The sequence below is a fragment of the Fomitopsis serialis genome, assembly GCF_022376445.1.
Source record: "Fomitopsis serialis strain Sig1Antser10 chromosome Unknown B0H18scaffold_160, whole genome shotgun sequence".
NCBI classification, from domain to species: Eukaryota; Fungi; Basidiomycota; class Agaricomycetes; order Polyporales; family Fomitopsidaceae; genus Fomitopsis; species Fomitopsis serialis.
Window position 1 is genome coordinate 24,601 of NW_025955120.1, and position 23,429 is coordinate 48,029.

The 23,429-nt window shown below is 55.7% G+C and overlaps 2 protein-coding genes across 2 annotated transcripts; both read right to left on the minus strand.

Annotated features, from left to right (window-relative positions):
* Nucleotides 1-20,617: 20,617 nt before the first annotated feature.
* Nucleotides 20,618-20,984, minus strand: B0H18DRAFT_1125590 (uncharacterized protein; the record flags this gene model as incomplete). The annotated part of the gene is made up of 2 exons (XM_048035036.1): nucleotides 20,618-20,714; nucleotides 20,788-20,984. 2 exons carry the CDS (start codon nucleotides 20,982-20,984, stop codon nucleotides 20,618-20,620), a joined length of 294 nt encoding a protein of 97 aa, XP_047886556.1.
* A 963-nt stretch (nucleotides 20,985-21,947) lies between these two features.
* On the minus strand, nucleotides 21,948-22,942 carry B0H18DRAFT_135970 (uncharacterized protein). Its single transcript, XM_048036800.1, has 3 exons — nucleotides 22,503-22,942; nucleotides 22,196-22,444; nucleotides 21,948-22,141 (listed from the first exon to the last, which is right to left on the minus strand). Exons 1-3 carry the CDS (start codon nucleotides 22,849-22,851, stop codon nucleotides 22,113-22,115), a joined length of 627 nt encoding a protein of 208 aa, XP_047886557.1. The 5' UTR covers nucleotides 22,852-22,942; the 3' UTR covers nucleotides 21,948-22,112.
* Nucleotides 22,943-23,429: the final 487 nt, after the last annotated feature.

Genomic DNA, 23,429 nt, shown 5'->3' on the forward strand with positions numbered 1-23,429 from the left:
GCTATGTACGGCTACAGTCTGTACCGTGACGCGCACTACCGACAAATTATGGCGCAGCACCTGGCGATCCCGCGAATGATCCTTGAATACGCGAGCGGCAAGAAGGCTTTCGTACGTTCCATTTACTTTCCTACAGGCTGCTAACGCCTCATGCTTTGCTCTACTCAGCCACATGGTGCGGTCATGGGAGCAGCAGGCACCCAGCATACTGCGTTCAAGATGCCATTCGAGCTGTGCGAAGCCCTTGGTCTGCCGCCGCCACGTCCTGCAGGGCCTTACACGAAGCGCTCGCCGGAGACTACGGAGTTCGCGCGGGGCCTGAAGAACTTTCCTGTGTCGCCGCGCATGAGCGTCAGCGAAGCCGCGTCGCTTTTTGAGGTCTGGATGCAGGACAAGGCGCTGCACACGGGCGAAGTGCGCCTCAACGATGAGCTGCGATCTGGTGCGTTATGTCCTCTTGATTCTGGCTCTTGTGATTGATCATGGTGTGGTGTAGTGCCAAACGACGAGCTGTTCATGTCCAAGTATGCCGAGGCTGACGGGAATCCCAGGGCGTTCGTGCAGAACGGGCTTTTGGCAACACAAATGACGCTGTAGATCGGGGCTCAATGTCGTACTAATTACTCTCGTCCGCACATTTCACAGTGCATCCCATTTCCACGCGACGTTCTACGGTTTTTGATATCGCGAGTGACAGGGCTAGACTCCCCTGCCGTACCACTGCCACGGTCGCGTGATAAGGCGGAGGTCAGGACTCGACGGCGTACAATCTCGTCGATGAATTGATATTGACGCGTGTCCTTGCTCGTGGGCGGTCAGGAAGCTTCCTCCGCTTCGCGGGATCCTGCACGCAGGTCATATCCATCTGGAGACTCCGTCGATCTTGTCGTTATCACGTACGCGTGCAGATGTAGCCTAATATCCCGAGATACTGATATAATCGGGCTTCCTGGACATCGTTGAACGATATCCCTCCACTTCACTCAGCCAGCATACCACTGCGAGTAGATGAGTGTTGCCTCAGAAACCATTTCGGCGACGCATGGTATGTTCCGCGACGTCGTGATTATCCGTTCTCACTGTGAAGCAACCCGCAGGTCCACGGAGAAAGTTTTGGCCACGTCCTCAGAACATAATGAAACTGGGTTCATTTTCTCAGGCGATGGGACTCGGTCGCATGGACCCAAAGTTCACTCGGTTTACAGTGCGTTGCTTTTATGAGATCAAGTCACCTTGAACTGACTTGGCCTTTCAATCACAAAGAGCGGCGTGCGGACGCTTGTGTCGGAACATCTAGATGTGTTGCAACTCTTTCGAGATCAAGACCCCGAGCGGTGGACCGCATTCTCTAACGAGGTGACCAGTATGGCTTCGACTTTGACAGGTGCCTCACACAGCTTTTGTCCCGGGCGCAGGTCGTAAGCCAGTTTCCATTCATCAAGACCGAATACGAAGACGCCTGGCCTATTGATGGATACACCCGTCGTTGGCTCAAGAGGATGCGGTGGAAGCACAAACAAGCGATGAAGAATGCCAATCAGGATCAACAAGGGGGACCCAATGAAGATGGAGACGCCGGTACCATCCGCAAGAGTGGGCGGCTTCGCAGGAGCCCGAGGAATGCCGCGGTTCGGACCCCATATCATTACCAATCGAAAGGGTAAGTCAAGGGGATGAAATGCCATGTTCGTTCATTGAATCTGAATCACCACCGACAGGTCCTATCGCCTGCTGAGTCGTCGAGCTCTAGTACGGCGTCTGACTCTGAGTCTACATATCGTGACACACCTTCAGTGGGTCCGTCTGTATCGGTGAGAGTCCGCCGCCGCTCGTGTGAATGAGCACTCATCGCATTCTCTTCCAGGTAAGAACGGTCCATGCCATCCAGACCGCCCGTTCTGGGAAGGCCCCGGCTATGACCCGCCACCAAACTACCGCCTCCGCCGGTACAGCACCGAGCAAGCCACACGACGGGGTCATCCGTGCCTTCCTCCAGTCGCTGAACCCAGATCTAGAAGACCTCACGCACAAGTTCATCGGCGCGGGAATTGTCAACAAAACCTGTCTCATCGCTCTCGCGGGCATGCCCGACTGGGAAAAGGATAAGCTGCTCCGGGATGATCTGTCCCTTACGGCGTTCCAATCTCGGGTCGTTCGCGTCGGACTCGCAGACCTGTTGTAACCGTAGATGAGCGTGTGAGTGCTGTACGAAACGAATCGGAATAAGCGTTGTCGCACTTCGACCTTGTGTTACCGTTATGTGCATATCTGTTATCAAGACTAGTTTGTGCATCTCCACGGGAAGAGAGCTGTAGCGTTGAGGTACGTGATTTGGCTTCCTGATTACGTTGTATAGGCGTCGCTTTCTAATAACATTTCATATCAGGTAGTCGGGCACCCACAAGATGTGCGATATCACAACGGTAGCCCGACGTAATACATCCCGGTACGCCGTGCGTGGGCAGTGAAGATCGTTGTGTATTCTTTGCGAATCTCAATCGTGCCGCCCAGGATTAATGACAACGGTAGCCAAGCTGTCGATCCTCACCTCGTCAGTCGTGCTATCTTCAACCCATGTGTGAAGCTTGAAGTCGGGCTGATTGGACCTCCGTAGATAGATTCCAGTACCCATACCGCAAACCCAGAACATACACACCGCCGAGGATCATCGAGCAGAGATGCCGCCTGTCACGGTGCCAGCTCTACTCGTCCGTTGCCTGTCAGCTCGCACTAACGTTGACTCCTGGTATGCAATCGTTGCTACTTATACCATGACAGACATGACACCTCTGGATTGTTTGCTACCGTGCTACGGTTGTTCTTGATTCAAGCTCATGTTCGTGTTCAAGATTCTCTGTTATCTTGTGTCGATCCTCGAAGCACTGACCTCGACTGAGACAGACTACGGCCTGAGTAATCTCTGCACGTGATCGTCCTGGATCGCGGACTACCGTGACATTCTTGTCGAAGAAGGCATTCTCGATGCACTCAACTACGTTGTTATCACACCATGCTCAACCAGTCTCGAAAACCGAAGCTAGTAGGAGGAGTCACAGCGGCTGAGACCAGTGACCGAGATCGCGCACATTCCCCCGCTGAGTCAGTCAGTCAGAATCGGGAAGCTCTCATCTAGAACTTTTCAGTCATAAGTATTGCGGGTATCGTCACTCTCGCCGCTATGCAGAAGACATGTCTATGTCTGACGTCTATCTATCATTGCATTTCAACGCGGAGTGACAACGCATGATGCAATCCCAAGTTGTGTTATCACCGTGAAGTTCAGTAAGTCACAGCCGGGTTTTTGTGTGCGCGGGGGCTACTCATTTAATGGGTTGTTTTCAGGGTACTTTGGAGCCGGCTTACCGGCATGGCAAGGTACGAAACAGTTAGCGTACAGCGAGCCCGACGACACTTTCGGCAGCTGCACTCAAGAGGGTATGCAGGTTGTCCCTCAACAGCGCGCGGAGGTTGTGACTACCCTCGCTGCATCGCTGAACGCAGCCGGCCTCTCTACGCAGGTCATCTCTGATGAGTCTTCCGAAACAAGTCAGTCGGCTCGTTTCCCAAACGATGTGTGGGACCTTCTAAATGGGCTGTACAGCCAACTACTCGAACGACGAGCCGGTTTGGCTCAATGTGACCGTGGGCGAGTCTTTAGGTGGGAACTGCCACCACCTGTACGATTTTGCAAGTGCGGCGACCCAACAAGAGGTCTTTGCGCACGGGCGCAACTTGAGCGGCGGCGTGCCAACCTGGTTCACGGAGATATGCTGTGAGTACGACGACGCTAGGATATTTGTTCAATTGACGTCATCTGGGATCAGGCTACAATGCGGCGAACTCAGATGATTCCGACAATCCTCTCGCCGAACTCACTTTCGGCTCGCAGTATGATCCTACAATGCTTAGCGGCCTCCGTATGGCGCATATTGTTTGGCAGTCATTCACTTATGCAGAAGACTCGCATTGGTAAGTGGGCGTACATCGGTCGAATCCGTACCTATTGAATGTTATGTCTATTCCAAGGGACTGGTGGACTGCGCTCTCTAACGAAATAGGTTGCACGCTCAGCAGTAACGCTACGTGCTGGGATGGCATCCAGTCTAGTGGGGAGGACGACGGTAAGACTCACTGCAGGATACCAGTTCCTCGTTGGCATGGCTGACTAGCCTTTGACCAGGTCTTCTCTACTACGACCCCGACCACAGCGGCTCGCAGAACTACGACATCAAGGCTACCAAGCGCTACTCCGTGCTGAAGCACTTCACAAAGGGGCTCCCGTCGGCTCCATCCGCCGCGCCGTCACGCCCGACTCTGACACCGACGACGACGCATGGTGCGTCCTCGCGTTCGACTACGACTCGTCCTGCGCGCAGTACAGCACGTGTGACCAGGTGCCGTACTCCGTCGTCGCGATGAACGCGCAGTGGAACGCCTCAAGCATCACTCTGTCGGGCGGCGGCACATTCGAGCTCACACAGCCCGTTACGATGTTCCGCACGAGTGTGGCGGAGGACTACGCGGAGGTGCAGGTGCCGACTCTGAGCGCGAATGGCAGTCTCTTTATTGACGCGCCGGAGATGAGCATCTTCACCATATTCTTCCAATTGTGAGCCCTCGCCCTGACTACAAACAATAGTATTTATCACGCGGTACCTCACTAGAGGCCTGACGTGTTCTATATTCCAGATCTCGGGGTCTTCACGACAGAAGGCCTCGTCCAAGATGATTTTTTTTTCGTCCCGGTGGAATGGATAGCTCACATGGCAGCACCTCCGTAGGTGTTGGTGCGGTCCCCGTTTCTCGTCAGTATGGCGTTCGCATCCGCACCGCCCCCTTGTCTATACATTCGTCGCGTAGTTCCCCTCGTTCTCCGTGCATACAGAATTTCACATGCTCGTACCGCACATTACCAAAACTCACCCGTTGGAGGACGCCATGCCATACATCATCGATCATCCCTTGCTTGTGATGAAGCAGTCTTCGACAAAGAGAATGCGGCCTGCGGTCTGCGAGACATATTTGTACGTCTTCTTGCAACATGCCCGCATCACTCAACGCAGAGTGCGACTCGGAGTAGTAGTGCGTACTCTGTAGATGTATTTTGTATCGATCGACGGCCCGAGGCTTGTTCTTCAACTATCATCTGTCTAACTCGAGCACAATACATCCATCTGATTCTCCTGGCTTCGAGAAACCGTCATGCAGGTGCGGTATGTGATCATAAGTGAGCATGAACATCTTAGGTTCCCATGCCAGCGACGTCTCGACCCGTGTTCCAGCCATGGTCATTCTGCGCGCTGAGATCGCCGGACGGATTAATAGAGCGGTAATAACGATGACGACTCTGTACTCACGGCACGGCACTCCATGGGACAATACCTGCGAGGGTGCAGGGCAGCAAGGACGTCAATCTGTGCCACCTCTAGGACTCTCGATATCTTGACCTTCTCGCTGTGCCTCTCCTCCGGTATTTGGCTGCGTGGCCTGCGCACGATGGATTCTTTCCATGTCCTCACGCCAGACTATGAAATCTTGGTAATTATGCATGGTGCTATGAAGGGCACTGAGCTTTCCCCCGCAGTCTGAGTCAATAGTATCACATACGTTAGTATACCTCGTCCTTCTGAGTGTGGCATCTTCTGCCTGGCGAGTTCATCCCACCGCTCTCGGAGTGCTGAACCCGGCTCCAGTGTGCCAGAGGTCCAGGTATCATCATGAGTGTCGAAGCCTAGACAGATGCCGCGTGACACGACAATACTGGAGAAGTGCTCCTCCTGCAGTATGCTGTCCAATCGTCCCAACACACTATCTTGCTCCATCGTCGTTAGCATTTCGCCCAGGTCATCGGCCATGTGGTCTGTCCGAATGACCAACATGACAGACATGGCCTGGAAGTGTTTTGAGGTGATGCGAGACAATATGTACGGGATCCAGGGCCACGCTGCATAGGGGTGATATAGGTGGATCTCCAACCTCCACAGGCGGTCGTGGTGTGAAAGGTTGTAGTGTCGCTCTATAGGCACGAATCAATCAGCCAATTGCTTCAGAGATAATGACATAAAACTTTCCGACAGTAGCATCAATTGTCCCATCAGGCATGGGAGTAGGATCGACCCAGAACCTGAGCCCAACCACATCCGCAGATGTGGAACTTGCATCCAGCAGAGTCTGACTGCGGCTAGCTGCCGACTCGGGGGGACCCAACTCGCCAACTACCGCAAGAATGAGAACACGCACGCGAGAAGCCCGGCTGATCTGCACGAGAAAGTCTTCGAGTTCTGGTGCAACCCATCGCACTCCGAGATACTCCATGTTGGCACAGTTCAGCGGAAGAGAGCCGGGGAAGACCTGCTGTTTCTGCAAACAGTCGACATTGATGCATGATAACTCTCTCAGCCGCGGGAGTGCCGAAACGAGGCGGGACAGCAGGGAAACGCTGGACAAGGTAACGTCGATGATGTTCAGAGTGTTAATGGAGCTGAACCTGGATAGGTAGCCGACGTCCACCATTCGAACCGCGCCCGCGATCCATTTAGCATCTGTGATGGTGATCCTCGACAACCTGGGAGCCTTGCCAGCGAGCATGACGGCAAATGTCCCCATGTGCCCAATCGGCTGACGGTACCCAGGTAAGGCACCGGATATGATGACCTGTTGGACGGCCTCACGGAGGCGCGGTCTTTCACGAAGCGTCTTGAAGAGTGAGAGGACATCTTCCCGACGTCGTAGATGGATACGTTGACGAAGATGGTACCACGTCAGGTAGTACCAGTCTTGGCATACGAGCGCGCAGGACGCGAGAGTAGATAGATGTGGGTCGCTCGTCAGGGACACGTATTTGTGATCCACTCCGGTTGCTACGTGGTCGATAATTCGTCCACAGACCTCAACAGGAAGTTGCGGAATCGATGGACATCGAGGAATGCCCTCGGACGTTGCAGCTGTACTATATTCCTCATGTTAAGACCATGTAACTCGCGTATGTGGACAACGAAACTTACATCCAGTCGTCTTCCTCCATTTTGTCGGTGTCCCAGTGACCACGCAGCCTTCAAGTTCACGGTAGTACCGATGTCGATGAAGGCTCAAGACTTCGTGCGCGTGTGAGATCAATCGATCACCACGCAGACCCTCGACGACGACGAAGACGCGCTACTTACATATGTAGGTAGGAGCTGGGTACCAGGGTAGGAGGACGTACGATCGTCCCACAGAAGCCGCTGCTGACCCGCCTGTGCAGTGCACTCTTTTCGGCGAGAGGTCTAGCAATACTTATTTAGCTGTAACACCACGACGGTTACCGTTACCCGCTAGTCCGTGGATGAAGGTCCCGCGCCACACGCCTCAGCCACCTCGCGTCTCGCGGCCGTCGCCTTCATGCAATGCCCAATACCTCGCTCGAAACTCATCGTATGGCCTTGGCGACCTCATTTTCGGAATCTACGCGTCAAACACTACTCAGGCATGATGTCAGAAAGGCCAAATTGAGAGGCAGCTGCGCGCAAGACCCCACAAGAGTCCGGACGAGTCGGCGAACACCCGCACGCAGCGTAAACGGCGCGTGAGTGCCATAGTATATACATCGTGGGCCAGGAGACTAGGGTAGGCTGTAGGGTGACTGAACTATAGTATCGCGTATACGACGCGATGGAACAGCGGCGAGTATCGACTCGACGCGCAGGTGCTTGAGGGTTGGGGCGCAGATCGGAGAGCTCGGGGGAAAAACTCTAAGGTTCGTATTTCTGTCTGTCTACTTATACATGTACATTGGTACTGATCAAATATGATGGTGTCGGATGGCGCATGTCGCACACGGTAGCCTTGAGGCTACCGTCCAAGGCGGGCGATGTTCAGCCGGCGATAAGCGACAGCGCAAGCATACGACGAGGACCGCATATCGGCCTCGAGTCCAAGGTGAGTTTTATTAGTACAATTCTATCTATACGGATCTAACATTCCGACATATAGTATGTCCCGGACACGGAGATCTCGAGCTCAGGAGTCAAGACCGTTCAAGTGGGTTCATCACTCGGGTGCACATACTGTACAGTGTGCAATTGTCAATGGTCGTGAATCTTGGCTCTAGGCCTTGGTATTGGTGCAATGGTAGACCCTTGATGCACTCATGAAATATTGCATACAGCGTAGAATACCATTTGATTGTTAGGTGTGAGATTATACCCAACAGTCATGAAGACCACTGTATCAGCTCGGCTGGACCTCCTACGAGCAGTAGTATTATATCGACAGCGATACATATATGAAGATTGGATATACTGTGCGACATAACTTATAATGTGGCGAACCAGTATCCCATAAGCCCGGGACTGCTCGCGCGAGTACAGAAGGACGAAAGGACAACAACACGAGCAGTGAAGACTCACTATACAAACAGCTTCAACCCTGGCTCAATCTACCACTCATAGCACCCTCCAGCCTCCCGACACGCGATATGTGACACGCACGCGCCGTTTACGCTGCGTGCGGGTCACGGTGTTCGCCGACTCGTCCGGACTCTTGTGGGGTCTTGCGCGCAGCTGCCTCTCAATTTGGCCTTTCTGACATCATGCCTGAGTAGTGTTTGACGCGTAGATTCCGAAAATGAGGTCGCCAAGGCCATACGATGAGTTTCGAGCGAGGTATTGGGCATTGCATGAAGGCGACGGCCGCGAGACGCGAGGTGGCTGAGGCGTGTGGCGCGGGACCTTCATCCACGGACTAGCGGGTAACGGTAGACGGTGTCACTTTACGTAATTTTCCATGTCTTGCTGCATACCCTCACGTCGTCTAACTTCGTCGCAATGACCTGGGTGCTTGGCTGGGTTGCTCAACAAACCGTTCTGTAGGAAGCTTTCCAAAGAGTTCAATCTTGCCACTGAGTCGGATCCCAATGACGTCGACCACGAGTGTGCAGCCGCCGAATTCATCGCACAGAAGACGGGATGGCCCTATCTCAAGGAGTGCTGGGTTGGCGAGTCCACCGAGCTCGTCTTCGGTGTCTACATAGACTATAGAAACAGAGCCTATCCTCCCAAGCGGATCGAGCGGTCGCGCTCGCCACCTATCGAGCTCGCGGATAGGCTGGACGACTGGATGCCACTCATGTGCCAGTGCCACGTGAAGTGGTTCCGCTACGTGGACGCGTCCTACTCGCCACGGGAAGGGGAGAAATACCTGAGGTGGACCTCCGGGAGGATGACGACTTGGGCGACACATCCAGGTTTGACCCATACACTCCCGGCAGCGCCGACGGGGATGAAGAGGACGATGCGTACAGCGATGACGGTGTGGAATACGGAGACGATGAAGGTTACGACGATGAGTCTGTCGGATGGGATGGGGGGGATGTCCAATACGTGGAGGTAGGTGTTCAGTGCGACGGAAGTCTCGAATGCGAGAAGTGTGTTGATGGCTCTCGCGATGCGTTCTATACCATCAATTGGTGCTCTACTACCCTATGCCCACACACCCGAAGATCCTCCGAGTCGTATAATGTACATACTGTATCATACCTACGGTGTCGTACTATTCTCAGATGTGTTGTTGTGTTCCGCAACCATGCGCGAATAAGATAGGGTTGACCAAAAAATGCATGCCCGGTATCGCAAGGTTCCGTGAAGTAGTCGTGCGTTCGTTACAAGCGTTGTTGCACAGACGTGCCTAGCGTTTTCATGCGCCTGTGACTGTGAACATTGAGATATATGATACATAAAATTGTTATGCACGTACTGGAATATAGTATAACCCAAGAGCCTCCCTGGCGAGTACCGAAATTTCAGTCAGGATCCTGCTCGAGCTCTCGATAGAACGGCCGCGAGGAGTCCAGGGACGTCGTTTGCTTGTACATGCGCACCGACGATGTCGCCCACATCCTCTTTGAGGCCCTCGATCTGTGCATCTGCTAGCTGTCTCGTATTAGGCACGAACAGTAGGACGATGCGGATAGGTCGTCGGCGCGTGTCAGGGCCAGACGTCGGCGTGATGGAATATGCGAGGTGTAGTTCATTTTCGGACACGGAACGGAAGGACTCGAGAGAATGTAGCGAGCGGTGTAGTGCCAGCGACGCTATAAACCTATCGTGCCGATCAGGAACCCTCCATGCACAGAATGCGACGCTGCATACCAGTCGTACAGCCCGCGGACCCGTCCGTCCTGAACATCTGCTTCGCCCGCACGGACAAGCTTCTCAGCATCCGCTCGCTCTATACGGAGCCGCTCGACGTCGCGTGCCCCTTCCTTGACATTATCCTTGACCTCATCAATGTTCGCATTGATGCCCTGCAGCTCATCGTCGAGCTTCTGCATCTCTTCGACCTGTGCGTCGAGCTGCGCGTTGGCTGACGTGACAGTGAGACGCGGATGCGGGTGTGCTTGTCTCAAGCGAGTGAGCTGTAGCCGCGCGTCGAGAATGTTCCGCGCAAGATCGGAGGCCTCTGATGTGAGTGCCTTGGCTTTATTGTAATCTGCGAGGGCAACGTAGGTACGTTCGCATGCTAGAAGGATGTAAACACGACTCACCTTGCTCTACTAGCGGCGCAAGGGTACGAATGTCACTATCTTTCTCTGCTAGCTGAGCCTTAGCTATCCGTAGAGCCTCCTTCTTCTGTTCATTCGCGAGTGCCAGTCGTTCGTTGTCTTCGGCGTTGATGTTCGGTGCGTCGTCGCTCACGATCGTCTTGATGTATTGATCTTTCGCCTTTTGCTCAAGGTACTGCATCTTGAGCTTCCGCAAAAACGCCTATAGGTTGGCTGCGTAAGTCGCGTATATCAGCCATAGTGCAAGCACGGACCACTTGCGATGCAAGATGTACCCCGACGATAGCGGGGTCTGTGAGACCTGTCCTCCCTTGAAACAGCTGTCCGGCATCGCCATCGAGCGAGTCCTGCTGAGAGTCAAATTGCTCGCGGTAGTTGACCAGATGAAATTGGGTTTGTTCGAGTGTCGTTTGCAATGTCCTTGCGGCCTCTAGTTTCGCCGTATGCTCGCTGTTGGCAGACGTAGGCATGTTTCAATCGCTAATCTTGTGGTCGCAATCAACGTAGAGAATGTATGATTCCAGCCACGAACAACAGTGTGGATTTAGGTCGCGAAATGCAGTGATCGGAGTGAGAGACGATGACTGGAGCGGCGCGTCGCGACGCGCCGGCGGCGAAATGAACACGTCCACGTGATCAAGGACTTAGTGACCGATGCCGTACATTCACGTGATCGTGACGCGACGGGCGCAGCGCCTGCGTTTTGAACTTGAACCAAACTCGAACCTTGATGTTCCCTTGATGCCCGCCAGCCCCTTCTCCCTAGCACCCGCCCTCGCACACCGCTCAGCAAGTCAACCCGCGAAATGGGCTTCTTCAAGCGAATATTCTCTCTCAGCGGCCGTCGCAAGAAAGACAAGCGAAAACAGTCGCATGGCCCGCTCGTGACCGACGCCGAGGGTCGCATCTTGCGCTCTGAGGACCAAGTGCCCGACACAGATGCCACCCGTCTTCTGCGCTCTGCGTCGGCGCGCTGGGCAAGCACGGATGCTGTCCAGTCGCTTGCTCCGCGTACGTGCAGTATACAGACTGTTTCACCGATGACTGACGCATTCACTAGCTTCCGTAAATCATCTTTCCGTCCCAGCGTCGCCCGCACAATCCCTTCAAACCCTTGCAAGCAGTCTTAAGCGCAGTAACACATACTCCGTGCAAGTTCTTAGTCGCACCCAACACTCGCGCACCGAATTCCCTAACGCCAACCCCCGCATTGACGACCGCAAGCAGCCTTGCACACCACAACAAACTCATGACCAGCATATAACCGACAACGCAGGTGAAGCAGCACCTGCACTACCTGCCATGAAGGCCGTAACCTACACACCCCGAGACGAGAATCGCCTGCGTGCGCTGCGCAGAGATCCGTCCGTTCTCAGTCTGCTCAACATGTATGACAATCACGGGCGGCTAGATGAGCACGCTTTCTCGAACAGCCCACCGAACTCAGCGCCCATTCAGGAGGGTCGCGAACAGACTAAACGTGGTGGATCAACCTTGCGCCAGCTTCTAGGGGACGCAGAGATGCGCGGCGAAGCTACCGAGAGAGACATCTCTTGGGCAGACCGCTTTCTGCAGTACGTTTACTACACTGCTGCGTAGCATATGCAAAGTCAACTCACATCTCTTAGGCAAGCAGGGTCTGCGGTTTCATCCACATCATCTCTCCCTCTGGTCACTCCAGACAACGCCGACAACGCTTTCATTCACGGCGATACCGCTTACAATGACTGCAGCGCATCTGCCGAAAACTCTAGTGAGCTCTTGGACGGCCATCCTGCGATATCATCGCTGGAAGTGGAGGTCAGCGGTACGAGCGATGTTCTGGACCCAGATCAACCCATTTCTGTCGCCGACAATCTTGTCACATCCCCCAAGACACCGCAGCAAGCAAACCACGTTTTTGGCTTCTTGAGCGAACGTCGTCGCTCAGTACGCTCCCAAACAGGGTCCGCGTATGGGTTCTCGACGATCACCCTGCCGCAGCTCGATAGCGCGTCCGCTTCAAGTCAACCCTCTCAGCCCACATCAGACTCGAGCCCGCAAACGCCGTCTTTTGAGGAATCACATTGGCATACCAACATCTCGCACGCCGAGGTCAAGACTGCTACGGTGATGAAATTGTCTACTGCCCCCGCTGCTGTTTGCAGTCAGGCCATCATCGGCGCAAAGGCGCCCGTATCGGCGACTGCACCAAGCGTTGCAGAAGCACCCATGCACAAGCTGGAGTTTCTCGAGTTCCCCGAACTGCAGCGTGCGACAACGGGTTCGTCGGTGCATAGCAATGTCACACGCAGGAGCAGCACTGCGCAACCCTCTCGCATCCCCCGCGGTCCTCGTCCTCGGCGCTCGAAACAGTCACTTAGCCGTGACCTTCGCCAATCGCAAACCGAACTGCCTCTCGACCTGCAACGGCAGCTCGAGAATACGGTCACGGATACCCAGCTCGGCCGAACGGCATCGGGACAAAGCCAGCGCCCCGGGAGACCGTACGGGCCCCGCGCGGCGGAGTCCTCCAAGAGTGTTGACACGTTCACTGCTGTTGTGCCGCGCAAGCACCGACGCAGCACCTCGCGTACCTCTCTTGTCAACGATCAGTACAACGACGTTGAGGAGATACCTCCGCCTCTACCTCCGAAGTCTGCTGCCTCACGCGCTCAGCGCAGCGCGCATAGGAAGAAGCCCCCGCGCGCCCCGCGGGATGACGACAAAGAGAACAGCGACGTATCACCGAACCCGAGTCCTGCACTAGCCCGTTCGAAGAGCGCGGCTATGCCTGGTGCGAGTGTATCTGGACCTTCGACGCCGACGCGCACACGTTCGGTGCTTGACGCACGATACCGCAACGACCTGGCGGATGTCCCCTCACCTGCCTCTTCATCGGAGCTATCACCCATCGCAAAGGACATGATGGACAATCTTCGCAAGCAGCGCTTGCGACTTCAGAATGTCGCGCGTAGGTCCGGTAGGGGCCTTCGCTCAGCATCATAGTATTTATTGAACCTTACTCGCTCTACGCCTCGCTTCCGTCGTCGTCGGTCGTATTTCGGCTTCATCGTATCGAGTTTCCCGTGAGCGTGACGAAACCCCTTGTCACGTAGTTCTTCCTAGGCGTATGACCCCCGTATGAGTGACCTATGCAGTGTTAGGCTGTTCTTGGACTTCCTTCGACTTTCGTGTGTTGTTTGACGTATTGTTAATGGTCATGTTATGTCTTGCCTGGTAGCAGGCCGCGCCTTCCATCATAGTGAACGTTTGAACGCTTACGGCGGCCATCTTCAGGTTCAGCACAGGCACACAGACCATTGCGGGGAGCGTTCCATTGAGAAGTAGAAAGCACGTAGTGACAGGGAGGGGGGGCAACAAAAGTTAACAATAAGTTATAGCGTAAAAAGCTTCGTCAGAACACCCAGTGCCCTTATGTTAAAGTCATGTCATGAAAAGAGTTGGTCGTTTGGTCGGTCGTTCAGTAGTCGTCAGTGTAGTGATAGGTTGCAGTGTATGCACCCGCCTCCGGGTCCGCCTCAGCCTCCGCGTTGGCCTCGAGCACGAAGTAAGCCGCGCGCTTGCGAGCCTGGGACCGCGTGTGGTTGCGGACGGCGAGAACGATGGTGACAACGCAAAGCGAGAGCGAGACGATGAACGTGCCCGCGATGAGCGCGAACAGCAGCACGCCGTACTCCTCAACAAGGGGCGTGAGGCAGTCGTGCATCGTCTTTGTCGGCTCGCGGTACGAGCGGCGGAACCGCCGCGAGTACTCGTAGTCGTTGTGGTCATCGTCAGTGCCATACAGGTTGTTGCCGAAGGACGATTGGCTGCCCTTGGGAGTCTCCAATAAGCTGGGGTTCTCTGAGATCGAACCAGAGCCATCGCCCGAGGATGAGCCATCCGTCGACGAAGAGATGGAGAAGGGGAGCGCGCCAGAAGAAGAGTCGCCCGTCGACGAGCTGTCGGACTGCGTAGCAGCCGGATCCGCAGACGAATCGGTAGGAGCTGCAGAGGCGTCGGTAGTGGTCGCAGTTGCATCGGTAGGAGTTGCGGCCGCGTCCGACGAGACGGCGGTGGGTGCAGTGGCATCTGTAGACGAGTCGGTGGGGGTCGCAGCCGCACTCGCGGACGAGTCAGTGGGGGTTGCGGTTGCACCCGCAGACGCGTCGGTAGTACTTGCGCTCGCGTCCGTCGAGCTGGCATCCGAGGCGGTGGTGGTGGGCGCAGAAGAATCCGTCGACGAAGCGTCAGTCGTGGCTGCGGGATCGGCAGAAGCCGTTGACGACGCGTCCGTTGCGGCAGCGGGGTCGGCGGCGACAGTCGCATTCGTGGAAGATGAACCGTCCGCACTCGAAGAAACGGTCGCGTTCGAGGCATCCCCGGAGCTCGAACCAGCTAGATTCGGGGAGGCAGTGCTGGCCGGCGCTGAGTCGGTCATGACGGCCGACGGCGCGGAGCTCGACCAAGCCGAGGCGAAGAGCGGCGTGGTTGTGGGCGCAGCACCGTTGCACGCGATGGGCGCACTACCGGAGACAAGGGCAGCGTACGCGGAGGCTGCAGAGGCAGACGCGGAGGAAGCGGCGACAGAAGCAGCGGCTTGGGCGTACATCGCCCCGCGCACGGACTCGAACTCCTCCTGCGCGGCATCCATGTCAGTTGTGGGCAGAATCTGCATGTACGGGACAGCATCTGCGGACATGTCGCCATAATTGAAGCTGGAGAGGCGCATCTTCAGTCATGACATTTCGGCCAACGCTGAGCAGCACTCACGAGACGTAGGCGTTCTTCAGGAAAGCATCACCCAGAATGAGATCGAACTGGTTGTTCACGGGGAAGGTCGAAGGACTATGTGCATGCCATCAGAAGAGATTACAGCGCAGGAAAGGATTTTGCACTTACCGGAACGTGTTCACGCAGACCTCGGTGTTGTTGATCTCGACGATCGTCGTGAGATCCAAGGGATGGATCGGCACAGACATTTCGCTTCACGAGACAGTGAGTCCGCATATACAAGGGTCCTGATAGCTATTCACGTACCCGAACTGGAACTCAACATCGGCCGCCTTGTTGCAGGGGACGATCCAGAGGCTGCTGTTCGTGTCGTAGTACGAACCATTGATGCCACCGTAAATAGCCTCCACAGCCGCGCCAGGGATGGGCGGGAACGTGAAACCCGTGTCAAGCACCGCAACGACGGAGCCCTCCGGCGTATCAGGGACCCCGGACGCGTTGAACTGGAAGGGCTTGCCGTTGATGGTCATGCCGCTCAGAATAGTGGACCAGCGGGGAGCCGCGCCTGTGCCATTGTTGGGGAAGCGGTAGAGCTTCTGCATGTCCGAGACGGTCTCGAATTCAGGCAGGTATTCGCCAATGGTGAACGCGCCCTCGGTGGTGTACTGTGGGTCATCCGTACGACCGAGCTGGACGGTGAAGAGGGGCTTGGTCTCGTTCTGCATGAAGAGGTTCGAGAGGAAGGAACGGCCGAGGGTCGAGTCACTCCCGTAGACCTGAGTAATAGTGCCTTCGACGGTAGAACCCGCATCGAATGCGAGACCAAGGATACCGCGCACGTCATCTTTGAAGATCGTGCCGAAGTCCGTCGCGTTCGAGATGTTCATGAACGCTGTGAGCGAAGAGTTAGCTTGCAATTTCCTGACATGTAGCCCGCACTCGTACCTTGGTTGGGCACAATGTTGTCACCCAACTCAACATTAGCGAACTGGATGGTGCCGGTGACATGCCCAATGCCGTATGCTTCCTCAGCCGGGAGGTCCGTCGTGTTCGTGAACTCGATTTCGCCGGCCTCGAGGTTGACCCACAGATCGGAAGATCCGGTGTCCAACTGGATGAGGAGCTCTGTAGACGAGGTGCGTGAATCTCAGTAAGAAGGAACGTGAGACAGTCGATCAAAACATACCTTCGCCACCAATCGTCATGTTCGTAGCATACTAGTGATCGGTGAGACGCTGAAATTCGATCACTGGCAGAATAATAAAGCGTACCACCGTATCCTGGAAGTTTACAACGCTGTCGTTGTTTGCATCCTGCTGACGGAACGACCCGACCAAGCGAATGGCAGGGTTGTGGACACCAGTTCCACGGGAGGAGACCTGAGTATCATGACTGACTCGTACAGGGATGTAGAGTGCATTCGTAAGACCGCACAGCGATGCAATAAGGAGACCGAAGAAGGCGTTCATGACGAAGAATTAGAAAGTGGGGCAAAAGGGGTGGTAGAAGAAACTGAAATGAAAAAAGCAACCAGTACCAAGGGGTGTTCCCGGAACGTCCTAGAGGCGCAATACCATCGTCTCTGTCCTTATATTGTTTTCCTAGTCCTGGCGGCTGTGTCACACGTCTGATGAGATTGGCCTGAAACTCGCATGGAGACGGCACAGCTTCCATCGTTGATGGGCCGTCACATTTCCAGTCATACCGGGATTTCGGCCGGGTTATTGGGCTACTCGGTCAGTCGAGTGCCACAGACAAAACTCTTCTGCAAAACACACAGTATGTAAGTACCTGCGCAGGTAGTTGTAAGTCGTGGTAGCATACTGGTGTACTGTTTGCCCGATATTCCTGAGAGAACAGTGAGCGATGTTCACGATGTGACCGAGATCCCGGCCCGACATAAGTAGTACAGCCCATCAGTATTCGTAACGAGTTGTAAACGAGCGTGACAATCCACTTCTTACTGTTGTGACCGGGCGTTTCGAAGCCGGATGATGGCCGTAGCCAAGCCTCCGCAAGAAAGCTGCCGCCGCCACACCGCCGAGCTCATTAGCGCGTTGTCACATTGTTACTCTCGACCTCTCCAGTCCTCCGGATTCTGCAAAGGCCGCATTCGTGCTCTTGCTAGTAGCAAACGACGCTCTCAATCATGAGGTGGTGAGTATTCACCCCTCCACATTGGTATGTCACCAATAATTCCGTGGTTTCATTGTCGCTACAGGGTGTTCAGGAACCAGCAATTTGCTGATTGCTGCTGCCGCAGTGGCATCTGTCAAATCCCATGGCCAGGCGTCCAACGGCCCACAAGGCGATACAGCGGGAGCTGCATCGCGGCACACTGCACGTTGAAGGCAGCGTACGTACTGAGTACCGAACGGGTGGTCTCTCCCCCTGATGTGTCTGGATGATGGTGATTCTACACGGTGCGCAGTATCCTCACGCGACCTTGGGTGCTCGTTGACAAACCTGGTTGAAACCTATACCAGTCTGGCGGTAGGTTCTCTCAGTCGAGGATGTTCTCAAAAAGCTCGACCGTTGCCCTGTCCGGCGTTCGATAAAACTCTACAGTAGTAGATGCGCGGTGGGGCCAATAAGGTAAGGCCCCCATGGCTTTCAATATCGTAACAGCTGAGATGAAATCACAGTAGGGTGCTATTGCAGTCTCATGACGACTTACGCTGATCGTCGGGCAGAAGGTCCAATGCTGCGATTCTTGGCCATGCACCTGCTGCGTCTCGATCTGCAGGGTGACTGGTCTTGAGCGGCTTTATAGTGCGAGGCCATCCCCAAGCAGTAAGCAACGCCCTGGACGGTCGAGAACCCGGGTCTGGACAGTGGACGATTGTGAAGCATACCATTTTCAGCCGGGGGTGAGGATGCGTGCGTAAGTGCTTCTGCGAGCTTCATAGAGCCAATTACGTGTGCATCTTCGGGGGTTGTGCGGGGAAGAGGTGGGGAGGTGATGATGCATGGCGCGTTCCCCAGATCACGTGGGCGCGTTTGATTGGAACGCGTCGTCGGTCCGGAGCATAGCCGTCGTATGTCGCGCGGCGAAACCGATAATGTCCCGGCCAGGGTCCGCTGCAGGCCCGCCCGCCCGCTCTCTCAGCCCAGAACGCTCGACCCATTTTCCCGATGGACCATCCACTCTCCCTCTCGCCATCCCCTGCCGGCCTTCCGACTCGCTAGCCTCCCCGGCGCGCTCGCATCATCCTATAAAGCCCCTCTCCGCACCCGACAGTCGGGATCTTGTCTTCCCCATCCTCCGCAACACTACCCCACACCCCACATAAACCCCTACCTCCCGCGTGAGGCCCTCTTCCTGACCATGGAGACCTCACCCCTCTTCCTCGGCCTCGACCTCTCCACCCAAGGTCTCAAGGCCGTACTGATCACGGAGGACAGCGATGTCGTACATGAATCATCTGTCAACTTCGACCGCGACCTCCCCAACTACGCGACCACGAACGGTGCCATCCGCGGTCCTGGCCCTGGCGAAGTCACCTCTCCCGTATGCATGTGGCTCGAGGCCTTCGACCTCCTCATGGAGCGGATGAAGGCCGCGAACGTCAACTTTGGGCGGATTCTGAGCATCTCTGGCGACGGACAGGTTCGATGGATCCCCATCGTCTCTCATCGTGATGCTCATACAGCCTTTCCAGCAACACGGATCCGTGTACTGGTCTGATGACGCCGAGCGTATGCTCGCGACGCTCGACCCAGAATGCCCGCTGGAGCAGTTGTCTCCTGGCGCGTTCTCGCTCCCCAACGCGCCCATCTGGCAGGACTCCTCCACAACTCGCGAGTGCCGCGAACTGGAAGCAGCCGTCGGCGGTGCACAGGCGCTCGCGGACCTGACCGGAAGCCGTGCCTACGAGCGGTTCACTGGCACACAAATCGCCAAGGTCAGTCACACGACGCGAGTTTGGCATTCCGAATTGACCATGGGCCCACATCCTAGCTTCGTCGCACGAACCCCGTAGCGTATGAGGCAACGGCGCGGATTTCTTTGGTGTCTTCGTTCATGCCTTCGCTCTTCTTGGGGTCAATCGCTCCCATCGAGGTGTCAGATGCGAGTGGAATGAACCTGATGGATGTACTCACCTGCAAGTGGGACGATACTCTGTTGGACGCGTGCGGAGGCCCGGAGCTGCGGGAAAAGATCGGGCCAGAGCCCGCTCCGGGTGGTACCGTGCTGGGCACGATCAGTCCATGGTGGGTGGGGCGTTGGGGCTTTAACCCCGGTAAGTTCTCAGCGCCGTGTGCAAGCGTGGTTCTGACGGATCCCTTTACTCCTTGTAGCCTGCTGCATCGCGCCGTTCACAGGTGATAACCCAGCCACCGTCGTCGCACTCTCCACTCCCGGAGATGCCATCCTTTCCCTCGGGACCTCCACTACTCTCCTACTCTCCATCCCTCCCTCCGACTCCGCGCCCAAGCGCTTCACGACCTCACACCTCCTTTCTCACCCTACCACGATCGATGCGCACATCGCTATGCTCTGCTACAAGAACGGCGCGCTCGCACGTGAACAGGTCCGGGACGCCTACGCCGACGGGCACTGGACACAGTTCAATGCGCTCGTCGAGCAGACGCCGGCTGGCAACGCTGGCTACATGGGCTTCTACTTCCCGCTCCCCGAGATCATCCCCCCAAGCGTCCACGGATCCTTCTTCTTCCGTACCAACCCCTCCGTCTCGCCGTCAGACGCGCGCATGATCACTGACGCAGAGATGCCGCGCACCGCACACCCCCGGGCGATCCTCGAGTCGCAGTTCCTTTCCATCCGCTCACGCATCGCTGCGATCCTACCACCGGACGCCGCCCCACTGCAGCGGCTCGTGCTGAGCGGCGGGTCCTCCGCGAACGCGGTGATCCGCCAGCTCGCCGCGGACGTGTTCGGCATGCGCGTCTTCGTCGCGGGCAAGGAGGGCGCGGCGGAGGGCGGCGCGCAGCTCGCGCGGTACGCGTGGTGGCGCGCGCAGAACGGCGGCGAGGGCACGTTCGAGGAGATGCGCGCGTCGGACGTCGTGGGCGAGCGCATGAAGTGCGTCGCGGAGCCCAAGGAGACGAACGTCGCGCTGTACGCGGGGCTGGTGGACGCATACCGCGTGTGCGAGGACCGTGTGGTGGATATGCGTAACTTGAAGACTGCGTAGATGGGATACCCGGATGGACGAAACTGAAGCAAGATATAGATCGGTAGACGTGCAGTGAGGTATCTACGATATTGTATATTATTCTTGGGTCTGCCAGGCCGATTAATTTCGGACATCGTTCATACCACGTGACCGCGATATGGTAGTCGTCATCCAGAACAGCGGCCAATTCGTCTTTCGGGTTGAAATCCGTGGTCAACGTTCAACCATGCCTCTCCGTGGTAAGGTCTCCAAGATCCATCGTTATGTCGGTACCAACCCAGGTCCCTGAGAGGCATAGATTCCCTGAGACGACGTCTCTGTTTAGCGGGCATTACGTCGTCGGACAAGATGACGCCCGGGGGATGGGCTCTGTCTCGATAGTCGACATACAGAGCAAAAACGTAGTGGAGCTCGTCGTCGGCCCAGCAGGCGAAGACAAGAGGGAAGCCCGCGTTGCACGCGACCCACCACTGCGCTGCGTCGATGTAGGCATGCTCGTTTACGACAGGTTCCTTGACAAGGTTGTGTTTCTGGGATATCTCGACTGCGTCCTCGAAGTAGAGGGGCCATCCGAACACCCAAGTCATTTCGAAGGTGAATCGCGACGGAGTACGTGCGGGTAGGCGTGTAAAGGGAGGTGTGATTAAATGGTACCCTAGATGCAACCGTTTTGAAGAGGGTGGGGAGGTTTGGGGATACCCGTACGGTACGCCAGTGGCAACTCCCACTGATGCGCGCGGCCGGCTACACGAGTGTGGCCTCCGGCATGTGATCGCGACACACCGCCCAGCCTGAGCCTATCAGAGTATAAGTATGCTGCTTTCGAGGAGTGATCGCCTCAAGGTCTCGCCAGGCTTGCAAACAGCGATGTCACGACATAAGATGAACGGATTCAAGTTTGAATTGAGACAGACAAGTGGGCAAGGAAGAATGCGATGTCGATGGCGATGGGGGCTTGATACAGGAGAGGGTGCCGGATTCAAAATACAAATGATACAGCTCAGGGAGGCTGTCGACCCAACAGGAGAGTATAGGGATCACGCCGACTTGAGCTGCGACCCATTGCTGGGCTGCTTCGATGTACCGATATTCTGGCGCATTCGGGTCCTTGACGAGATGGTGCTGTTTCGCGATTTCGATCGCATCGTCGTCATAAAGGGGCCAGCCGAGCACCCAGGTCATGTCAATTATAAACACGCAAGCAGAGCGCAGAGATTGAAAGAGGAGGACAGAGGTAACCCTCGGATCAGTGTAAGTATGCGGGTTGCAACCGGTGAGCTTGAACAATGAAGACGACACGGTTTGGACACGATCAAATGTGGCTTCGGTCATGTGATCGTGACATGATCGCCCGGCCAATGACATACGAACGGAGATGGACGTCGGACGTCCAGAGTATGGAGGCCTGAAGGCGTCCAACGCGATACAAAGTTGGCTCGTAACAACGCCAGGTCAAAATACTCACTTCGCGCCCGCTCACACAGAAGTCCAGCGTGACTGTTGGCCAGCCTGAGAAAGGTCTCCGCCATCATAACGGCAGAGCCACGAGACAGGTTGAACGTAATGAAGTTGGGGCAATCATGCATATAAAGTACAATGCAACATCGATGGCAATGACAGGATGATACAGGAGTCACGGAGGTAGTAGATCAACGATACAGAGTTTAGACAGTACGACGACAGGCGGAGATGGGGTGAACTGCGTTGTGTCAAGGCTACGGCTCGGTAATGGTGCAACGGGCATCTGCGTGCAACATCAGCCAACAGCGTCATTTCCCATCAAGTGTGGCACACTCACCAAAATCCGTTGGCAATGACTGAACCGCTTCAGAGGGGCTGAAGCCCTCTGGGAGTAGGTCCGACTTCGAGACCGCACCGTCGGTCACCGTTTCATTATCGCTCTCAGCCGTGTCTTCGTCAACGCTGGCGATGTTCATCGAGGCAACTTCGTTATCACCTCCTTCGCCGCTATCTTCATCGCCATCGGTGTCGCTACCCTCGTCACTTTCTTCGTCACTGTCATCGACATCCTCGTAAACCGTCTCCTCTGCATTGACAACATCAGTCGCGTCGAAGAAACATAAGGGTAGGGTTAATAAGCTCACCATAGAGTTCGCAAGATGGGTCGTCGTGCTGGTACCAACCAAGATCCCTCAGCGGCATCGCCCGCTTGAGACGGCGATACTGCTTTCTGGAGATCGTATCCTCGTGGACGAGTTCTATCGGGGGATATCGATTGTTCCCGTAGTCGATATATGCAGCGTACACGACCTCTGGCATGTTGTCGACCCAGCAACAGAGGACAGGGACGCCACCAATGTGGTCCGCGACCCACAGCCTGGCTGCTTGAACGCGTTGAGCATCGTTCGCGTTTGGGTTTTTGACGAGATTGTGCTCCTTTGCGATCTTGATGGCGTCATCGTCGTAGAGAGGCCAGCCGAAGACCCAAGTCATGTTGAACGAAGAGGATGATGCGAGTTGATTCGAGAGTGAAAGAGCAACGATGCCTATAAATGTCTCGGAGAAACGGGAACGATGGTGTGGCTTCGGCGCTTAATAACGGAATCTACCGTGGCTTGATGTTCATAATGCCATTGTCTGCCATATCGGTCATAGCAACCGATCGGCGATCGTGTGGCACCGTGGTAGGCGACGCCCGTTATGGATGTGGCTGACCACAAGGATGTGGTTCTTGGAGCCACAGTGTGGTTAATCCTTAATCGGGTCGCATGGGCGACGCAACCTAGGCGACGACCACAATGGTCCCACCGTGACATGTCCAATGAAGGAAGTTGTCGTTGCCACTGTGACCACACGATTCATCGGGTCATTGGCCACGCGCTAGGCCATGCATTGCAGTCGTATAAAAGGGCCAGCGATACCCATCGAACTTCGTATCATCTCCTCCGCATAGTACCTCCACCGCTACGTCCCCGCGATGGCGTTCAGGCTGTTCATACGAAAGACTCTCGCCGTCATACAAGCTTTTGCTGGGAATCCTGGTAACTTCTTGGGCCGGACCCTTGAATGGC